Here is a 23,073-nt window from a genome sequence, read left to right as displayed (position 1 = left end):
TCTACTCCCCTCTCATCTCTTCTTCCCACAACCGCATCCAAGATTTCTCCCGTGCTTGCACCATACTCTGGAACTCTCTACCCCAACACATCAGACTCTCGCCTACCATAGAAACCTTCAAAAAGAACCTGAAGACCCACCTCTTCCGACAAGCCTACAGCCTGCAGTGATCCTGAAGTTACTGAACCGCCGCGCAACCTGCCCTACCCTCTCCTAGTGTTTCATCACCCATCCCCTGCAGACTGTGAGCCCTCGCGGGCAGGGTCCTTCCTCCTTATGTACCCATGTGCCTTGTTATCTGCTCATGTTTAATGTATTTGTCTATATTTGCCTCGTATTCACATGTAAAGCGCCATGGAATAAATGGCGCTATAAAAATGTATAATAATAATAATACAAGTCTCAATGGGCTATGTCTGCTACAGTGGCAGTGAGTGACACATTAGCCAATGATGGGACAGTAGTAGTCCCATCATCCTGCTAATGTGTTGAATGTAAAAAAAACACATACACACATATACAGTACATATAACATACATACATACAGACATACAACATACACCATGCGACATGAATCATATGACATGCAACATGTGTAGTGAAACATGCGACATGCAGCATGTGACATGCAGCATGCGACATGCAACATGCGACATGCAACATGTGACAACATGCGACATGTGACAACATGCGACATGCAGCATGTGACATGTGATGTGCAACATGCAACATGTGACAACATGTGACATGTGACATGCAACATGTGACAACATGTGACATGCAACATGTGACAACATGTGACATGCAACATGTGATGACATGTGACATGCAACATGCAGCATGCGACATGCAGCATGCAACATGCGACAGCATGCAACATGCAGCATGCAACATGCGAGAACATGCAACATGCAATATGCAGCTTGCGACATGCAACATGCAACATGCGACATGTGACAACATGCGTCTTGTGACAGCATGTGACATGCGATATGCAGCATGTGCCATGCGACATGCAGCATGCGACATGTGACAATATGCAACATGCGATATGCAGCATGTGAAATGCTACATGCAACATGCGTTATGCAGCATGCGACATGCGGTGACATGCAACATGTGATATGCAGCATGTGACATGCGACATGTTACAACATGTGACATGTGACAGCATGCGACATGCGACATGTGACAGCATGAGACATGTGACAGCATGCAACATGCTACATGTGATATGTGACATGTGACATGCAACATGTGATATGCAACATGCAGCATGCAGCATGCAACATGCGACATGTTACAACATGTGACATGCAGCATGCGATAATCAACATGAGACAACATGCGACATGCAACATGCGACATACAGTACATACATACAGTACATACATACAACATACATGTAGACATACAGTACATTAAACATAGAGTACAGACTCACCATCACTTGTTACTTTGATACCCGAAGCCAGTGTCACCTGTAAAAAATATTAAAATAATAAACAAACACTATACTCCCTGATCCTCAGATATCCAATTAAAACAAGTGTCCCATGATGATCTCCCGTGGAGAGCAGCAGCATCAACTGATGCGACCGCTCTCCAGGGGCTCCAGGAATGCAATCATGGAAGGTATCCTACCACAATGTATTCTCCACAATGTATTCCTACGCCCCTGTGAGAAAATAGTCCCTAGTCTCACTTTTGGCATTGCTGTGTGAGAAAGTTCCCACGCAGCATTTGCCATAAAGTTAGACCAGTGAACTATAGTAACCTCTCAGTGATGCACTGCAGGAGCCATTGTCTCCTGTCAGTGTGTCACTGGAGGTCCAATAGAGCAGTGACATCACCAGATGTCACTGTTCTATAGGGGAGATTGTAATGGGACACTCGTTATTAACCCCTTTACCCCCAAGGGTGGTTTGCACATTATGGACTGGGCCAATTTTTACAATTCTGACCACTGTCCCTTTATGAGGTTATAACTCTGGAACGCTTCAATGGATCCTGGTGATTCTGACATTGTTTTCTCGAGACATATTGTACTTCATAATAGTGGTAAAATTTATTTGATATTACCTGCGTTTATTTGTGAAAAAACAGAAATTTGGTGAAAATTTTGAAAATTTTGCAATTTTCCAACTTTGAATTTTTATGCAATTAAATCACAGAGATATGTCACACAAAATACTTAATAAGTAACATTTCCCACATGTCTACTTTATATCAGCACAATTTTGGAACCAAAAATTTTTTTTGTTAGGGAGTTATAAGGGCTAAAAGTTGACCAGCAATTTCTCATTTTTACAACACCATTTTTTGTTTAGGGACCACATCTCATTTGAAGTCATTTTGAGGGGTCTATATGATAGAAAATACCCAAGTTTGACACCATTCTAAAAACTGCACCCCTCAAGGTGCTCAAAACCACATTCAAGAAGTTTATTAACCCTTCAGGTGTTTCACTGGAATTTTTGGAATGTTTAAATAAAAATGAACATTTAACTTATTTTCACAAAAAATTTATTTCAGATCCAATTTGTTTTATTTTTACCAAGAGTAACAGGAGAAAATGGACCCCAAACGTTGTTGTACAATTTGTCCTGAGTACGCCGATTCCCGACATGTGGGGGTAAACCACTGTTTGGGCGCATGACAGAGCTCGGAAGCGAAAGAGCGCCATTTGACTTTTCAATGCAAAATTGACTGGAATTGAGTTGGGACGCCATGTTGCGTTTGGAGAGCCACTGATGTGCCTAAATATTGAAACCCCCCACAAGTGACACCATTTTGGAAAGTAGACCCCCTAAGGAACTTATCTAGAGGTGTGGTGAGCACTTTGACCCACCAAGTGCTTCACAGAAGTTTATAATGCAGAACCGTAAAAATAAAAAATCAGATTTTTCACAAAAATTATCTTTTCGCCCCCATTTTTTTATTTTCCCAAGGGTAAAAAAAAGGGTTCACTTTTTGCACGGTTTTCTTGCATTTTTTAATTCGTTTTTGGTGAGTTTTTTGCAGGGTTTTAATTTAGGTTTTGATGCGTTTTTTATACAGTTTTTCGTCCACTTTTTGGTGCGTTTTTGCACAGTTTTGATGCAGTATTTGGTGCAGTTTTGATCCATTTTTGATGCAGTTTGTGGTGCGGTTTTGATGCAGTTTTTGGTACAGTTTTGATGCAGGTTTTGATGCATTTTTGGTGCAGTTTTTGATGCATTTTTTGTGCGGTTTTGATGCATTTTTAATTTATTTTTGCTGTGTTGTTTTGCAGGGGTTTTGATTCAGGTTTTGATCCGTTTTTATGCAGTTTTTGGTGCAGTTTTGATGCATTTTTTGCACAGTTTTGACGCATTTTTGGTGTGGTTTTTGCACATTTTTTATGCAGTTTCTAGTGCAGTTTGGATGCGTTTTTGATGCAGCTTTTGTTGCGGTTTTGATGTAGTTTTTGGTGCGGTTTTGATGCAGTTTTTCGTGTGTTTTTTGCGCGATTTTGATGCATTTTTTAATTTGTTTTTGGTGCGGTTTTTGCGTAGTTTTTCTTTGTTTTTGTGCATCTTTCTAAGCTAAATAAAGATGTATTATTGAACAAAAAAAAGATTTGTGATGTCATTATTGTGCAACCTCCTCTTTTACATTTGTCCAACCCACGATCCATTATCTATTACACTGGGGAACACAATTTTTTAAGAGTAAGGTCAGACAACTGTTCTTAATTCATTTTTGGATGCTGAATCCAGAAATGATCTCAGTTTTTCTCTATCACGTCAAGTTTTTGAACTATAGGATTTTTGTCTTCTCAAAACTATGTAAACTACTGTACCTAAAAAGTGTTTTTTTTTAAATAGTACAAATATGAACAAAAAATGAAATATATAAGAAATAGGCGTGACAAAGTTGTGACTCCTCTTACAAGTTGCCACGTAGCTCTATATGAGTCGAATTGTAATCAGATAACAAGTCTTATTACAGATATCAGTGCAATTGTGCTTCTCTGGCAGGTAAGTTGTGTAGGAAAAACTTGGCGTGCTAGAAAAAAACTGACTACATTTTTGGAATCAGCATGCCAATTTTAGTATAAATCAGCTCAAAAACCTAACTCAACAGAAAATTTTTTTCAAATTGTTCCCCTGTGTTATCTATTGATAGATATGGCTAGTGTAGGGTGTGTGTCCACTGTCCGGATTACATCCAAATTAGCTGTAGATTGGATGCTGTGTACTTGTAGTCCCATCGGATGATGCCTGCACACGCACCCCAAAAGACCCCCCGTACAACCCGAACAGCCTCGCACACACCCGATCAGCCCCGCACACACCCGAACAGTCCCGCACACCCCCGAACAGCCTCGCACACACCCGCAACACCCGAACAGTCCTGCACACACCCGAACAGCCCCGCACAGCACTGCACACATCTGAACAGCCCCGCACACATCCGAACAGCCCCGCACACACTGGAACATCCCCGCACACACCCAAACAGTCCAGCACACACCTGAACAGCCCCACACACACCTGAACAGTCCCACAAACACCCGAACAGTCCCACACACACCCGAACAGTCCCGCACACACTCAAACAGTCCCACACACACCCGAACAGTCCCGCACACACATACACGCACACAGTCACTGCCCACATTCCACCCACACACTTCCCTCCTCCCAAACTGCAGCGTTTCTCGGACCCACATCCACAGCAAAACTGCAGATCTTTTTTACATCTGTGGTTTTTCTGCGGATGTGCTCGACTCAATGCAAGTCTAAGGGTACGAAAACGCTGCAGTTCAGCACAAAAGAAGTGACATGCTGCGGTTTTTTCCACGGCATGTGCACAACAAGTCTGCGGCTCGCATAGGCTTACATTGGTTGTGCACTACACTGTGGATTTGATGCAATTCCATGTGGCAAAAAACGCTGAGGATTTGCAATCAAATCTGCAACGTGTGCACACAGCCTTAGTGCAGCGCCCCAGGGTCCTGGTCGTTGCAGTAATATCATTTCCATCTAAGGGTAAGTGGTGTTGCATCTGAAGGCAATAAAGGAAATCACTTTACCAGGTAACACAAACCATGCAACACACTTCACACTCCAGCCCACTAGGGAGAGCTATGCTCCTATTTACTATTGCACTCTTCACAATTAGGTAAAACTGGTGGTCTGGATAGGAAGTTAGGCAGAAGCTGACTGGGCTTCACCCAGGCAGAACCTGTCAGGCAGACAGGGGAAAGGAGGAACATCTAGCAGTTGCCGACAGAGGGTCCATGACAGGGGTGGGATCCTGTCAGTGGCCTAGACAGAAAGACATGGAGCTGCGACTGCCTACCAATGCGGCAGCATCCTAAGGAAGGACATGAAAGAGAACAGTATTGTAGAGGGTGAGAAATGAAGTCATAGCAAAAGGAAAGGAAAACCAGATGGAGTTCTGCCCGACAAAGGCTGCCTTCTTCTGAGGCGCAGGATCGAGTAGCTGGAACACCGAGGGAGCAATCATCTCCATGCCTTGCTCCAGAGACCAGCAGGACAGCTAATTGCACATTGTTGATCCGCACCTATACCTAGGAGGCATGGTGGCAACTTGTGGGGGCTTGGGCATGCTAGAGTCCCTGTAAAAAGCCTCATGCCATCAGTCATACGGGTTGTTCCTATCCATCTGGGGGACAGAGAGAGACATAACATCTAGAACACCAACAACAGTTGTGATGACCTTACGAGAGGCTCAGCAGTAAGGTACTACAACATCCAGGTGCTAGAGGAAGGCTACTGATTTCCACCTGTATAAGGGGACTCTGGATTTGCCTTCAGACGGCTGGACTCTGCCTGCCCTTTGATCTGGTGCTCTGGACTGTGGACGCTAAAGCCTTCAGTAAAGATAAAGAGACTGCAACCTTGTGTCCTCGTTCTTCACTGCGCCTTTCACCATCCACCATCCACACACTGGGAAGCCCTGGGGACATACTTCACCTGTGGGAAGGTATACCATCTAGCTGCCATAACATCACCCCAGCGGATCCCTAAGCAGCATCGGTTACCCTGACTGAATACCACAGGTGGCATCACAAACATTATCCCTTTAAAGAACTTTCCCTTGTAAAACTGACCTCCCGAGGGCCACGGACTGAGTCAGCCACTGTGGCATCCCCCTTGAAACCGAAGGGCCCGGCTCCAAGTAACCCCTAGCACTTGGGGGCGCTCCATTAGCATTTAGTGAACCTAGCCAAAAAGCCAAGCAAAAAACAAGTGTGGGATTGCACTTTTTTGCAATTTCATCGCACTTTGAATTTTTTTCACATTTTCTGTTACAAGACATGGTAAAACCAATGGTGTTGTTAAAAAAGTAGAACTTGTCCCGCAAAAGAAAAGCCCTCACATGGCCATATTGACGGAAAAATTATGGCTCTGGAAATAAGGGGAGCGATAAACGAAAAATGCTCCAGGGGTGAAGGGGTTTAGAAACATGGATATGGACATATCTATGGAAATAGACATAGATATATAGATATATCTGTATTTATCTATCTATCCATCCCATATCTATCTATCTATCTATCTATCCCATATCTATCTATCTATCTATCTATCTATCTATCTATCCCATATCTATCTATCTATCTATCAATTCCATCTATCTATTTCTATCTATCTATCTATCTATATCTATCTATCTATTTCTATCTATCTATCTATCTATCTATCTATCTATCTATATCTATCTATCTACCTACTGTATCTATCTGTGTGTAATGGAGTGTGGTTGGACAAATGTAAAAGAGGAGTTGGACAGAAATGACACCACAAATCTTTTTGAAGAGAGAGGAGGGAGGGGTTTATGTGTGTTTTGGAGTGGGTGTGGTAAAGTCAGGAGAAAAGGAAGTTGTCGATTAACCCCATGAGAGCTTGATCCAGCACTGAAGATGTGCTGCTACAGCATGATAAAAGGTAATATTGCTAAAATAAACACGGTGGATGTTTTCAGTGGCACATAATAGCAAGATTTATGAGAAAAAAAAAAGTTATTGTAGTGGACAACTTCTTTAAGGAGTTTATATTATCATCTGTGAATTTCTTCCTCAAACATAATTATTTTTCTTTTGATAATTGTTTTTTTTTTATACAGAAAAGAGGAGTTAGCATGGGAGCGAAATTTTCCATTCTCTATCAAAAATAGTAATCTCTAGATAGGAGGAACTATATTTGCATAATGATAATAATGTTTACAGTTCTAAAATTATATGGTATGGATGCTTTAAAGATGACCTTCTCATGATATGGGTTGTTACATCAAATGAAGCCAAAGAATTTGTGGAATGTATCAACAAAGAGATAATCTTAAATTTACTAATTTTCTTCATGATAGTAAAATCAATTTTTTGGATCCTCATTTGATAGCTAATACCATAAATAAAAAAAGTAGCCACAGCACCTTATAGGAAACTGATATACAGTATAGTAACTTTATTCTTATGGCTAAATGTTGTCTATACCCTATATAAAAAAAAAAACCCTTTGGAGAACTAAATAGGATGAAATGCAACTGTACTGATGATTCCACATTTTCTAAAGACTGTAACAATACTTGTGATAGACTCCAAAATATGGAATATCTACAATTGTCTTTGGATAGGGCAAAGACAGCAGTGTAAAAATGGATAGGAAAAAGCTATTGAACAATAAAAAAAATTGACAAGAGAAAGAAATCTCCTTATTGCATTCTCAACGGTATACAGACCTTAATATATTGAAATAACAACAATCATAATTTATTTAACCTATGCTGAATCAAGACAATAAATATTCTTGCTACTAACATCTGGTTTGTCTTTAAAAAAAAGCCCCCAATCTTGGTTGTATCTTATCACCAATCTATTTTTACAGCGATCTCAATAAATTGCAAGAAAACAAATACATTGTTAAATTTAAAAAGGCTTTAAAAAAGTAACATAGTAACAGAGTTATTAAGGTTGAAGGAAGACTTTAAGTCCATCTGCCTCAACCCTAACATAACATGCCCTAACATGTTGATCCAGAGGAAGGCAAAAAAATCCCTTGTTTCAAAGAGTAAGCTCCACACTGGGGGAAAAAAAATTCCTTCCCGACTCCACATACGGCAATCAGACTAGTTCCCTGGATCAACGCCGTATCAAGGAATCTAGTATATATAACCTGTAACATTATACTTTTCAAGAAAGGTATCCAGTCCCCTCTTAAATTTAAGTAATGAATCACTCATTACAACATCATATGGCAGAGAGTTCCATAGTCTCACTGATCTTACTGTAAAGAATCCGCATCTGTTATTATGCTTAAACCTTCTTTCCTCCAGACGTAGAGGATGCACCCTTGTCCCTGTCTCAGGTCTATGATTAAAAAGAGGGGCTAATATCTGCAGACCTGAGACTTTGTGGATAAATTAAACAACATTTTAGTCAAACAACAAAAGTTTTCAGATACACTATTTTACAAAGCGTAATACAACATATGTAGTTAACCTTACTGAATGCAATATTTGTCAATTTCAGTGTGTGGGTTGTACCACCGGGCCACTCAAAATCTGAATAAGGAGAAATTTATCAGGCCCTTTAGCCCCATTTGCGGTTTCTAAATATTTTGCCACCTACAGTAGATACCTGTGTGCCCATCAGGTATCAACAGCAGCCGATTATTAATCTGCTTATCAGCAGTTAATCGGGTATCCGCTTTTAGGGTATTGAAAAGGTATACAGACCATTATGAGGTGGAGACCACAAAAGGAATTTGCTCAATAGAGAATAATTCTGGATATTCACCCTAGAAACACACATACCCCATGGCTTGAACACTAGACATGATTTAATCCTGCAATACTAGGTATTTCTTTTCTCCTCTCTTTTATATTTCCATGGCCCTACATTTCATTTTGGGTACGATACTTTGCTTTTAATTCACACTGGTATCAAGTTCTGGGTCTCTGACTGGTTGTGTCACACTGGGGTCACTTCTGGGGGTACTGCTGTTCGGACACCTCATGGGCTCTCCCAGTGAGTTATGGCACCTGCACACATTAACAGTAAAATCTGGTGCTCCTTGCCTTCTAAACTTTGCACTGTGCCTGAAAAATATTTCCCGATTACATGTAGGCTATTGGCACACTCAGGAAAAAATGGACCTCAGTTTGTTGTGAAAAAAAAATTCCTATTAGCCCTTAAAAAAGTTAAAAACTTGATGCTAAAATAACATTTTAGTGGTAAAAATGTAATTTATTCTTTTTTCACCGCTCAATAGTATAAAATTCTGTGAGGCAGATGTGGTGCTAATATGATCACTGTGCCCCGAGATGAATTCATTAGGGAATGTAGTTTGTAAAATCAGTTCACATATAGGGTTTTCTGTTGTTTTGGCCCCTCAGTGGCTCTGCCAATGTGACATAGCACCCTCAAACAATTCCAGCAAAATCTGAACTCCAATATGGCACTTCTTCCTATCAGAGCTTTGCACTGTGCCTCAAAAGAAGCATTCCCCTACATATGGGGTATCAGTCTACTCAAGAGAAATTGCACAACAACTTTTAGGGTCCAATTTCTCCTGTTACCCTTGAGAAAATAAAAAAATTGGGGGCTAAAAGATCATTTTTGTTGAAAAAATGTGATTTTTTATTTTTACGGCTCCACATTATAAACTTCTGTGAAGCACTTGGGGGTTCAAAGTGCTCAACACACATCTAGATAAGTTCCTTTGGGGGTCTAGTTTCCAAAATGGTGTCACTTGTGGGGGGTTTCCACTGTTTAAGCACATCAGGGGATCTCCTAGCGCAACATGGCATCCGATCTCAATTCCAGCCAATTTTGCATTGAAACAATGAAACGGCACTCCTTCCCTTCTAAGCTCTGCCATGCATCCAAACAGTGGTTTATCTCCACATATGGGGTATCAGCACACTCAGCACAAATTGCACAATAATGTTTGAGGTACAATTTCTCTTGTTACCCTTGGTAAAATAAAAAATTTGGGGAGAAAAAATCATTTTTGTGGAAAAAATATGATTTTTATTTTTATGACTCTAAGTTATAAACTTCTGTGAAACACTTGGGGGTTCAAAGTGCTCACAACACATCTAGATAAGTTCCTTTGAGGGTCTAGTTTCCAAAATGGCGTCACTTGTGAAGTTTTTCCACTGTTTAGGCACATCGCAGGCTCTCCAAATGCGATATGGTGTCCGATCTCAATTCCAGCCAATTTTACATTGAAAAAGTCAAATGGTGCTCCTTCCTTTCTGAGCTCTGCCATGCGCCCAAACAGTGGTTTACCCCTACATATTGGGTATCAGCGTACTCAGGAGAAATTGCAAAACAATTATTGTGGTCCAATTTCTCCTGTTGCCCTTGGTAAAATAAAAAATTGCAGGCGAAAAGATTATTTTTGTGGAAAAAGTATGATTTTTATTTTCATGGCTCTAGTTTTTAAACTTCTGTGAAACACTTGAGGGTTCAAAGTGCTCACCACACATCTAAATTAATTACTTCTGGGGTCTAGTTTCCAAAATGGTGTCACTTGTGGGGGTTTCCACTGTTAAGGCACATCAGGAGCTCCCCAAATGCGACACAGCATCCCAACCATTCAATTCCAGCCAATTTTGGTTTGAGAAAGTCAAACGGCACTTCTTCCCTTCCAAGGTCTGCCATGCACCCAAACAGTGTCCCCCCCCCCACATATGGGGTATCAGCATACTCAGAACAAATTGCACAACACATGTTGGGGTCTGATTTCTCCTTTTACCCTTGGGAAAATAAAAATTGGGGGTGAAAAATTTATTTTTGTGAAAAAAATATGATTTTTTTATTTTTACTTCAAAGTGCTCACAACACATCTAGATAAGTTCCTTTGAGGGTCTAGTTTCCAAAATGGTGTCACTTGCGAGGTTTTTCCACTGTTTAGGCACATCACAGGCTCTCCAAATGCGATATGGCGTCCAATCTCAATCCCAGCCAATTTTGCGTTGAAAAAGTCAAACGGTGCTCCTTCCTTTCTGAACTCTGCCATGCGCCCTAACAGTGTTTCCCTCCCACATATGGGGTATCAGCGTACTCAGAACAAATTGATCAACAACCTTTGGGGTCCAATTTCTCCTGTTACCCTTGGTAAAATAAAAAACTGGATCTGAAGTAGTTTTTTTTGTGAAAAAAGGTAAATGTTCCTGTAAAGCAGCTGAATGGTTAATCAATTTCAAATGTGATGTGGTGCCTAAAAAAATGGTGTTGTAAAAATGAGAAATTGCTGATTAAATTTTAACCCTTATAACTTCCTAATAAAAACATATTGCTTCCAAAAGTGTGTTGATGTAAAGTAGACATGTGGGAAATGTTACTTATTAAGCATTTTGTGTGACATATCTCTGTGATTTAAGGGCATGAAAATTCAAAGTTGGAAAATTGTAAAATTTTCAAAATTTTTGCCAAATTTCTGTTTTTTTCACAAATAAACGCAACTCATATCAAAGAAACTTTACCATTATCATGAAGTACAATATGTCATGAGAAAACAGTCTCAGAATCAGTGTGATCGGTTGAAGCGTTCCAGAGTTATTACCTCATAATAGGACAGTGGTCAGAATTGTAATACCTGGCCTGGTCATTAACATGCAAACCACCCTCGGGGGTAAGGGGGTTAATAGCTAAAAACGATGTGTCAGGTTCCCTTTAACTACTAAATGGAGTTTTAATTGAATACAATAAATGTGAAGTTTTATTTATTTGGAACTTTTTTTTATAAATAATAATCTTTATTTTTATATAGCTTACAAAACTGTAAAGCGCTGCGGAATATGTTAATATTCCGCAGCGCTTTACCGTTTTGCACACATTATCATCACTGTCCCCGATGGGGCTCGCAATCTAGAATCCCTATCAGTATGTCTTTGGAATGTGGGAGGAAACCGGAGTGCCCGGAGGAAACCCACGCAAACACGGAGAGAACATACAAACTCTTTGCAGATGTTGTCCTGGGTGGGATTAGGTGGGTGGGATTAGAACCACTGCACCACCGTGCTGCCCCATGCAAAGCGCATCAGTCTAATTTAACCATCACTAACATAAAGTATAATGTGTCACAAACAAAAAATCTTAGAATCTCTTGCATAAGAAGAAGCATTCCAAAGTTATTATCATATACTAAAGTGATAGATGACATGTCAGATTTTAAAAATGGGTCTGTGTTTGGATGATCAAAACTGTCTGAAATCTTGTATTTGTTTAAGCGCATGCAAGTGAAGCCACTCTCTCTCTCGCTCTCTCTCTCTTTCTCTCTCCTTTCAGACTTCACCCATTCACCCGAAACTCCAAATACTGAAACAGACTTCCATGAGAAGACAGTGATCGGAGTGCAGCACTAGACACCTAGTTTGGGTTTGCTGATCTCTATTCAGGATATCTACTACTGTACTGCATATGTGACTTAAAATTCTAAAGGAAGACGGAAACCTGAGAGACTAGAAGAAAAAAGTATGAGAAAAAACCTGTAGATAAGATCACAAATGGCTGACACCAATGATGAGACAGTCATATGCTATTACATTAGAACATTTGTTGGTTAGATTGAAAAATCTTTGGTATAAGCACTTTGTACTAGACTGGTGTGTGGTGTCATTATTAGTATAGGATTGTATTGCATTTCTTATGTCATGGCTATATATTGAGGATGCTATATTATTACTATTTTATTATTATACTGTACTATTATATTTTGAATTAAATTATACTGAAGTAAAACAATTGCTGTATTCCTATTTTATGCAAGACTCATTTATTGAAAAGCTTTGTTACATTTCTGCAATGAACATAGCGGAGTTTGAAGAGCACAAAAGAAAAAATGAATTTGTACAAAACAAAGTACAAATGAATGACTGGACAGCGCCTACAGTTAAATGAAACGAGACCTCTGGGGTCAATTTAATAAAGCTAAAGAGACGAGAGACAGCATCTTCATGACAATCCATGTGAAAAAATGATAGAATTACTTGATACGTGCAGTAAATGTAACTGGCTACCTCACATTATTTTGCTACAACACTTATGTACAAGTGTACAGGTGGAGAATATGATATTGCATTTAATTTTAATTAAAATCTATTGACATATCGAGCATATAAGATGTTCCACTTACATTTTCCACTGCATGTAAGCCTATCCACACCACATTTAGTAGACACCAATCTCTCATTCAACATCCAGTACTTGAAAGCAACCATTAAACAATGTACATTGCCTACATATAGCAACAGCCGGAGCTGATATTAGCTGATGGGTGGGGATGATGTGTATCAAACCCCACCAACTTATACCGATGACCAATTCCATGAATAGATCATTTAAATGTTAGTCCAAGACTACCCCTTTAATCTTAATTTTATGATTTCAGCGAATGAATCATAATTATTGAAAAGTATAAAGATATTTTTTAGTTTTTCAAAAAGAGACCTCACAGTTCACTTCAGGTGGGAGGTAAAAACTTGGAAATACCAGTGCTCTGGATTAAAATTAGTAGAATTTTGACTTGTTAGGTTAAGTTCCCATTAGACGCAAGAAAAATCAGCAGGTAAAAACATGTATGCTCTTAACTTAAAAACTAAAAAAGAAAAATAAATTGCGTGGGCTCTTGCATAATTTTCATAACCAGCAGAGGTAAAGCACTTCCTCTTTCTGATTTGCAAGCGCTCTGTATCTCCTCTCTGTGATCCTGGAGGACCGTGACCTGGAAGTCCTCCAGCACTCCATGTATATAAAGTGATTCCTTCCTTTGCTCCTTGCCTGTCTGTCATTTGTGCTTCTGTGACTCAGCTCTACCATTGTCTTTGCACTGCCTGTTCTGAGTCTCCGCTCTGTCCAGGTAGTTCAGATTCTCTGCCTTCCCAGGGTTCCTTGTCTCCTCGTCCAGTCCAGTCCTCCCAGTGTCCTCTCCGTACTATGTAGTCTGGAGTCTCTGTCCTGTCCCGCTTCCTTTGTGTCTTCCCCTTCGCAGTTCTCCTTTGGTCTCACCGGTTCCCAGCTCTTCCCTAACTGTACTTCATCTTGTCTCACTCTGTCCGTCCTGCGCCTAGCTTCTCTATCTTGTACTTCCTACTACCTGTCTCCGGGTTCCAGCTTCTGCGGCAATAGTCTCCCTTGGGTCTGCCCTTAATGCTGTATAGGGGGTGGTCTACCTGGTCAGCTCACCCTTGGGAGGTTCGTTGTCGTGGATCTGCGGGTCCACCCTAGGTATTCCAATAGGACTGCACTCGGATGACATCTGAGTGCAGTCTGATTCTCACACCAATTTTGAACAGCTTTTAGCCTACTTTTGTATTTTGGGCCTACTACCTGTGTCTGCGCCACTCATTACAATTATTATTATTATTATTATACATTTTTATAGCGCCATTTATTCCATGGCGCTTTACATGTGAATACGAGGCAAATATAGACAAATACATTAAACATGAGCAGATAACAGGCACACGGGTACATAAGGAGGGAGGACCCTGCCCGCGAGGGCTCACAGTCTGTAGGGGATGGGTGATGAAACACTAGGAGAGGGTAGGGCAGGTTGCGCGGCGGTTCAGTGACTTCAGGATCACTGCAGGCTGTAGGCTTGTCGGAAGAGATGAGTCTTCAGGTTCTTTTTGAAGGTTTCTATGGTAGGCGAGAGTCTGATATGTTGGGGTAGAGAGTTCCAGAGTATGGGGCAAGCACGGGAGAAGTCTTGGATGCGGTTGTAGGAAGAAGAGATGAGAGGGGAGTAGAGAAGGAGGTCTTGAGAGGATCGGAGGTTGCGTGTAGGTAGGTACCGGGAGACCATGGCACAGATGTATGGAGGAGAAAGGTTGTGGATGGCTTTGTATGTCATTGTGAGGGTTTTGAACTGGAGTCTCTGGGTGATAGGAAGCCAGTGAAGGGCTTGACATAGGGGAGAGGCTGGGGAATAGCGGGGAGACAGGTAGATTAGTCGGGCAGCAGAGTGTAGGATGGATTGGAGCGGTGCCAGAGTGCTAGAGGGGAGTCCAGAGAGTAGGAGGTTGCAGTAGTCGAGGCGGGAGATGATAAGGGCATGCACTAGCGTTTTTGCGGTGTCGCGGTCAAGGAAAGCATGGATCCGGGAAATATTTTTGAGTTTGAGACGGCAGGAGGAGGCAAGGGCTTGGATATGTGGCTTGAAAGAGAGGGCAGAGTCGAGTATCACCCCGAGGCACCGGGCGTGTGGGACTGGGGAAAGAGAGCAGCCATTGACATTGATGGATAGGTCTGGTGGAGGGGTAGAGTGAGATGGGGGAAAGATGATGAATTCTGTTTTGTCCATGTTCAGTTGTAGAAAGCGAGCAGAAAAGAAGTCTGAAATAGCAGACAGACAGTGCGGGATATTGGAGGTGAGGTCAGGTCCGAATAGGTAGATATGCGTGTCATCAGCGTAGAGATGGTACTGCATACCATGGGACTCAATGAGCTGTCCCAAGCCAAAAGTGTAGATGGAGAAGAGTAGGGGTCCTAGAACAGAGCCTTGAGGAACACCGACTGACAAGGGGCGAAGTGAGGAGGTGGTGTGGGGGAGGGAGACACTGAATGTTCGGTCTGTCAGATATGACGAGATCCAGGAAAGGGCCAAGTCTGTGATGCCAAGAGATGAGAGAATTTGTAGCAAAATGGAGTGGTCCACAGTGTCAAAGGCAGAAGACAGGTCCAGGAGAAGGAGGACAGAGTAGTGTTGCTTGCTCCTAGCAGTTAGTAGGTCATTGGTGACTTTAGTTAGGGCAGTTTCAGTTGAGTGATGGGAACGGAAGCCTGATTGTAACCGATCAAAGAGGGAGCAGGAGGAGAGGTGGGGGGACAGTTCAAGATGGACGTGTTGCTCCAGCAATTTGGAGGCATAAGGGAGAAGAGATATCGGGCGATAGCTAGACACAGAGGATGGGTCGAGGGAGGGCTTTTTGAGGATGGGTGTGATCTTGGCATGCTTGAAGGATGAGGGGAAGACACCTGTTGTGAGTGAGAGGTTGAAGAGGTGTGTTAAGGTTGGTATGAAGACCATGGAAAGGTTAGGGATGAGGTGGGATGGGAGCGGGTCAAGCGTGCAGGTGGTGAGGTGGGATCTTGACAGGAGGGTGGAGAGCTGATCTTCTGTCATGGTGGAGAAGCTGGTTTTGGAGGAGCAGGGTTGAGCAGCTAAGAGGGGCAGTGGGCGCTGTGGGCCAAAGCTTTCTCTGATCGTATCGATCTTCTGTTTAAAGAAAGAGGCAAAGTCTTCAGCAGAAATGAGGGGGGAGGGAGGAGGTGCTGGGGGACGGAGTAGAGAATTGAAAGTGTTGAAAAGCTGTTTAGGGTTGTGAGACAGGGAGGATATGAGAGATGAGAAGTAAGTTTGTTTTGCGGCAGTGAGTGCAGACTTGAAGCTGGCGAGGGACTGCTTGTATGTAGTGAAGTGGTCGGCAGAGCGGGATTGCTTCCATCTCCGCTCAGCAATCCTGGAAGCCCGTCTTAATTCTTTGGTCAGGGTGGTCAGCCAGGGCTGCCTGTTAATTGTACGAGTTTTACTATGCATGAGCGTGGTGGCCGAATCGAGTGTTGCTGTTATTGTGCTGTTATAAAAAGTGGCAGCAGCATCTGTGTCATGAAGGGTGGCTATGTCTGTGAGAGGGAGAAGGGACTCCGAGAGTGATTGTAAGTTGAGATGTTTGAGATTTCTGCGAGGGAGTTTGTGGAGTGGGGGTTGCACATTAGGAGAGGAGAGGGAAGAGAATGTCAGTAGGTTGTGGTCAGACAGGGGGAGGGGTGTGTTAATGAGATTAGTAAGAGAGCAGAGGCGGGTGAAGATGAGGTCCAGCGTGTGGCCATCTTTGTGAGTGGCCTCAGAGGACCATTGAGTGAGGCCAAAGGAGGCAGTCAGTGATAGAAGTTTAGAGGCAGCTGAGGTGGAAGTGTCAATGGGGATATTGAAATCACCGATGATGATAGTGGGGATGTCAACAGAGAGGAAATGAAGTAGCCAGGTGGTGAAGTGGTCGAGAAAGGTGGAGATGGCTAGTTCTGGGGGGCGGTAGATGACAGCCAGCTGGAGGTTGGAGGGGGAGTAGATGCGGACAGAGTGCACCTCAAATGAGGGAAGATTAGTGGAGGGTGGTAATGGGATTGGAGTGAAGGAGCAGGTGTCGGGCAGGAGCAATCCAACTCCTCCACCACGTTTGTTGCTGGGGCGAGGGGTGTGAGAGAGGTGGAATCCGCCATAGGAGAGCGCAGCTGGAGAGGCAGAGTCAGAGGGGGTGAGCCAGGTTTCAATGAGGCCGAGGAAGGAGAGTTTGTTGGTGATGAAGAGGTCATGGATAAATGTCAGTTTGTTGCAGATGGAGCGTGCGTTCCATAGTGCTCCAGGTAGGGGGAGCGGGGGAGTGGGGGCTGGATGAATGGGTATGAGGTTGTCGTGGTTGGGAAAACGTGGGGAGGATCGTGGCAGGGGGTTAGAAATGAGTGTGGGGATGTGATGAGGGGGGCCGGGATTTGGGGATATGTCACCAGCGATGAGGAGTAGCAGGCAGAATATTAGAAGGTGGGAGCAGGATAGGACATGATGTGGCCGTGTGTGTCTGGAGAAAAAGGATTGTATGTGGAGGAACAGTTCTGAGGAGAAGGTGAGATGGCTGGGGAGTATGGAGGAAGAAATGACTAGTTCCTTACTAGGTGGAGGGATTGCAGGAGATTGTAAGAAGGAAAGTAGTATGGGTGTGAAAGAGAAAAGAAACCGAAACATTGTAGTGGTTGGTAGTCTGTTACCTTCCAGTCAATTCCAGTCCAATTCAGTCTAATTCAGAATCATAATTAAAAAGATGTAATTTAAAAGATGGAAGTTAAAAGATGATTTGCAGCAGACTGAGTCTATAGCAGACTCCTGCATGTGAATATATCCCCAGTTAAGGGCAATCAGGTGTGAATGAGGGGGTGGCTGGGTATGGGAGACCAGATGTAGAGAGTTAAGCAAAGGTCATAAAGTGAGGGAGGGGTAAGACTGACCACTCAAAGAGATGCCAGGATCACACAATGAGAGACATGAAAACAGGTCGTGGAAACAAGCTGATAGGTAAGAAAGCATATTAAAAGGATTATATGTGCTGCACCAAGACACTCAGATCCAGGGGAAGCATAGAAAAGTCAGTGCAATATTTAGAGACATTCAGAAGCCAGGGAGAGCTGGGGAAAAGTTACTGCATACCATGGAAAATCAATGCAATATATAGAGACATTCAGAAGCTAGGGAGAGCTGGGGAAAAGTTACTGCATACCATGGAAAATCAATGCAATATATAGAGACATTCAGAAGCCAGGGAGAGCTGAGGAAAAGTTACTGCATACCATGGAAAATCAATGCAATATATAGAGACATTCAGAAGCCAGGGAGAGCTGGGGAAAAGTTACTGCATACCTGTGGGAAGAGGAGACCCAATTGTCCTCCACTTAACAAAGCAATGCCGCCTGTTTAGTCCTGTTACCAATTTTGAACTGCATTTAGCCTACTTTTTTTTATTTTGGGCCTACTAACTGTGTCTGTGCCACTCGTTACAATTGTCCTCCACTGAACAAAGCAATGCCGCTTGTTTAGTCCTGTTACCAATTTTGGACAGCTTTTAGCCTACTTTTTTATTTTGGGCCTATATCTGTGTTTCCTCCTTATCCTGCCCATTGCCCAGCCACTGCTAGATGAGTCTGCTGGTACATTGACCCAGACCACTACATTCCCCTTTCACTCTACACAGCCAGAATCTGACCCTGCTGAAAGTCAGGTTCCCCTTCCCGCATACTATACCACCTTACACGGGGCAAAGAGGAAGGTGCAGATGAAAGTGCAGGTTCCTTCATCAGGTGGGGGGGCATACTCATTGGCGACTTCACTGGCACAGGGCCCCTCATAGTACGCAAAAGTGTCTCTGGCAGTGGGAGGCGCCACCCGCCATCAAACACACTGCTGTACTATGAGGGGCCTTGTGCCAGTGCCAAGTGCCAACGAGTGGGCCCTCCCTGCTTGCTCAGGATCACAGCACTTGCAAAGTTGAAATACTTACCTCTTCCTGCTCCACCGCCGTGACGCATTCCGCGTTTCCTGGGCCCACGAAAATCTTGAGCCAGCCCTACCCTCTCACAACTTTAGCCAAATGACCCCCTGTTTTCAATGCCTAACTATTATTATAAAGTAAATTAAGATTGACAAGCTTAAGAAATAAGAATTGATATTTTTGGCATTAAAATGGGCACTGTAGGTGTTTTCCTGTCCTCCACTCACTGCCGACTTTGATTCCCCATTGACTTGCATTGGGTTTCGTGTTTCGGTCGGCCACCGGCTTTTCGAAATAATCGGCCGATTACACCCGACCTGACTTTTGACAAATTCGGGTTTTGCGAAACCCGACTCGATCCTAAAAAAGTAAAAGTTGCTCAACTCTACTGACTATCATTTCCTTGTCTTGAGGCATTTCTACTGAAGTTGGATCAGCCTGTAACTTCATTTTCCACTTTGATTTTGAGCATCATTCCAACTCCAGACCTCCGTGGGATATTAGTTGTGATTTACGTTGATAATTTTTAGGTTTTATTGTTCTCAACACATTCCACTATGTAATGAATAAAGATTTACAACTGGAATATTTAATTCAGTGATATCTAGGATGTGGAATTTTAGTGTTACCTTTATTTTTGACCAGTGTATTTGTCTTCAAACACTGACAGAAATAAATTAGCAAAAACGCAAGCTACAGGTGTTCCCATTGCGGTTTCGATCATTAGGAGGAACCATTTATCCATGAAGGTGAAAGCGTTATGTGACAATACAAAATCTAATGCCTCAATGACAAAGGTAACATAATCAGCACTTTTATCCGTGTTTTCCAGAATGAAAATAATGGCCTCCAAGCAAAATTAGACATTTATGCTGATAAAGGCTCTATAATCCGGCTCAACTCTTCTGTACAAAGGATTATATGTTTTAACACTGGTGCCGCTATTCACATTTCTTTGTGGCTTAGAGACTATTTGTTATTTGTTTTTGCTGTGGATTTGACTGACTCAATTGAAGTCAATGTGTGGGAAATGCTGCAGAAATGCACAAAGGATTGACATGCTGCAGATGAAAATTTACTGATCATGTGCACAACACTTCAAGATTGTCATTGAATTAGCTTGCACAAGATTTCCATGGTGTTTTTGGCTCATATCTTCCTGGGAAAAAACGCTGAAAAAATGCATCAAAAATGCACTGTGTGCACATAGCCTCAAAGTGCATATAATCTGCAGATGACTGTAAGGGCTCATACTCACATGCGAGAAACTCGGATGAGTCTCGCACATCAATACCCGGCACTGTACCCGGCACTCAGATCAGAGCGTGCCAACCTCATAAAACCATACTCAAGTTGGGATTTGATTCACACAAAAAGGATTTTCATCTACAGACTGACAAGGGCACAAAGAATTGTGGAGTGTGCCTTTGGTATGCTGGCAACTAAATGGCGCATTTTGGGTACAGCTATTAATCTTAAAATTGAGACAATTGATGAGTTTGTGAAAGCGTGTGTTGTTCTGGATAATTATATTCTGTCAAAAGAGGGACCACACTTCGAACTTGAACCTGTTAATACCATGTTGCAAGATTACCAAGCTCACCTCTGAGGACTACAGTGGAAGTTGCCCAAATGAGGGATAAATTGGCTGCCTACTTTGTTTCTGATATTGGACGTGTGGCATGGCAAGATGAAATGGTTTAAGCTGTAAGTCAAATTTACCTGTAATGTTATATATCTGTACTGTTTTCTGACTGTGATACTAACACCTTGACTGTAACTTTAACAATAAACACCTTCACTGTAACACCCGTTAATACTTCACTTAACAATACACACATGTTTAAATAAAGAGATAAAGAAAACACAGGGAGACAGGTATTGTGAAACAAAAGAATTTTTACTAACAAAAATAAAAAACAATTGGAAATTTAACAAACAAATAAGTAAATAAAAAGGAAAATAATGTGATTTACTTTTGGGGTCTGCGGGAGGGAGATACATTGTGGACTCGGGGGGGTGTCGGGTTGTGAAGGTAGGCTAGGAGTGGTTGGGGAAGTTGTTACAGGGGAAGTGGCAGTTGATTGGAGGATTGGGTCAGACAAGTTGGGGGAAGAGGACACATTAGGAGTGGAAAACAAGTTCTAAGCGATTGACACATTACAAGGGAAAGAATTAAGGGAATGTGTGGACAAACTTGAAAATAAAGACACATTTGGAGATGATGGTACAGGGGGTGGGTAATGTCTCTTTCCTTTTCGCTTCTTGGCCTTTGTTTTTCTGTTTCCTCTGCCATTTGTTTCCTGGTGCAGCATGGTGGGAGTGGAAAACTGGGCTGCTGCACTCGGCTGCGTTGTTGAAGAGGATGGCTGGGCTGCTGCACTCAGTTGCATGGTGGAAGGAGAAGGCTGGGTTGCTGCACTCAACTGTGTGGTGGAAGAGTAAGTCTGGGCTGCTGCACTCAAATGCATGGTGTAGCTGGGTACTGTTGGAACAGTCCTAATGTCCAGCAGTAGTTGTGGTGGTGGTAGATAGGTCACATGGTGACTAGTCTGGTATCCAAGTCCTTGTGATGTTGGGAAAGGTGCTGGTGGATTCTGCCACTGATGCAGTGCTGGAGCTTGTTGCCTTGTAGGGAATGAAGTTTGTGCCTGCTGCTGATACTGGGACCTCTGCATGGCCTCGGTGTAAGCAGCCCGACAGGCCTTCATCACATAAAGCTGGAGATCAGGACTAAGGTTTTCTGTCACGCCCCATTCTATAGCAGAAAGATAATGTTGCACCAGTCTATTAAGGTTGGCTTCCAAAAGGTCAAGTTGTCTGTAGACTTCCTGTAAAAGTGTGCCCACCTGAGTGAACCCACTATCCAGTCTTTCTACAACCGTCTTCATCCCAGCCTGGAAGACTGAGCTTAAGTGAATAAACTTGGGCATGACTGACCTCTCCCAGGCCCTCTGCCACTAGTGAGCCGACCTAAGTAAAGTAGTGGCATAGGACTGGGAGAGGGGAAAACCAGATGGACCGGCTTCCTGTTCCCCAGCTTGTGAAGCCTGACTGGTTGCTCCATTGCTGGTGGATGATTGGGATTGTGCCTGTTCGTGGGCTGGTCGATGAGGGGCCGCTCCAACAGAGGCCGATCCAGGTTGTTGTAGTGCTGCTCCAGGTTATGTGTGAAAAATAAATGAAAAACATTAGTAAACAAAATAAAAAGTTTAAATAATAGTAAGACAACACAAAAGATACTCATGTTCGCTGAGCAACTGCAGGCTTCAGAAAATTAAGCTGATTATGGTACTTATATTTTCAGATTTTTCGAGCAGCACCAGTACAAACTTGTATCTCCTCTCTCATGCCCTTATTGAAGCGGTCCTTCATCGAATGCCAATGGACTTTTATTCTCTTCACTGTGAAGGGGGAAGAAAAGGAAAAAATTAATTGCAAAACAATGCACCTACATTAACAGGTTCACTGTCGTGTCAGAAAACATTGCAATACTTACGAAAATCCTTTCTGGTATGTGGCATGGCGTGCTCCCAATCAGCCAGCAGCAATGTTGACACTTCTTACCAGAGTTGCTGGATCAAGGCTGAGTCAGAATGATTCCGATCATGGGGGTCCTGTTATGATCCGGTGACCTTGGAGCAGCATGAAAACTTTCACTGGAGTAGCTGGTAACTATACTGACCGCAAATCCTGATCTTAACACTGCAACTAGAAGTAGCCGTGGGGTGTACCTAACAAGCCCTAGACACCTCATCACAGCCGGAGGACTAAATACCCCTAAAGATGGAAATAGGAATACTACCTTGCCTCAGAGCAGAACCCCAAAGGATAGGCAGCCCCCCACAAATATTGGCTGTGAGTAGGAAAGGAAAGACACACACAGTCAGAAAACAGGATTTAGCACAAGAGGCCACTCTAGCTAAAATAGGAAAGGATAGGACAGAGTTCTGTGCGGTCAGTATTAAAACTCTTCCAAAAATATCCACAGCAGATTACACAAAAATTCCTCCATCTAACTAAAGACGTGGA

The 23,073-nt window shown here is 42.6% G+C and overlaps 1 protein-coding gene across 1 annotated transcript in view; it reads left to right on the top strand.

Annotated features, from left to right (window-relative positions):
- LOC138637758 (uncharacterized) overlaps window positions 1-20,098 on the top strand; it is a 43,941-nt gene extending 23,843 nt beyond the window's left edge. Inside the window, exon 3 of the mRNA XM_069726676.1 lies at window positions 19,874-20,098. Within this exon, the coding sequence (XP_069582777.1) occupies window positions 19,874-20,098 (225 nt within the window). The remainder of the gene's footprint in view (window positions 1-19,873) is intronic.
- The last annotated feature ends 2,975 nt before the right edge of the window (window positions 20,099-23,073 follow it).

This window comes from Ranitomeya imitator, chromosome 5 (genome assembly GCF_032444005.1).
Source record: "Ranitomeya imitator isolate aRanImi1 chromosome 5, aRanImi1.pri, whole genome shotgun sequence".
Classification (NCBI taxonomy): Eukaryota; Metazoa; Chordata; class Amphibia; order Anura; family Dendrobatidae; genus Ranitomeya; species Ranitomeya imitator.
This window is presented reverse-complemented; position numbering and strand designations above follow the sequence as displayed.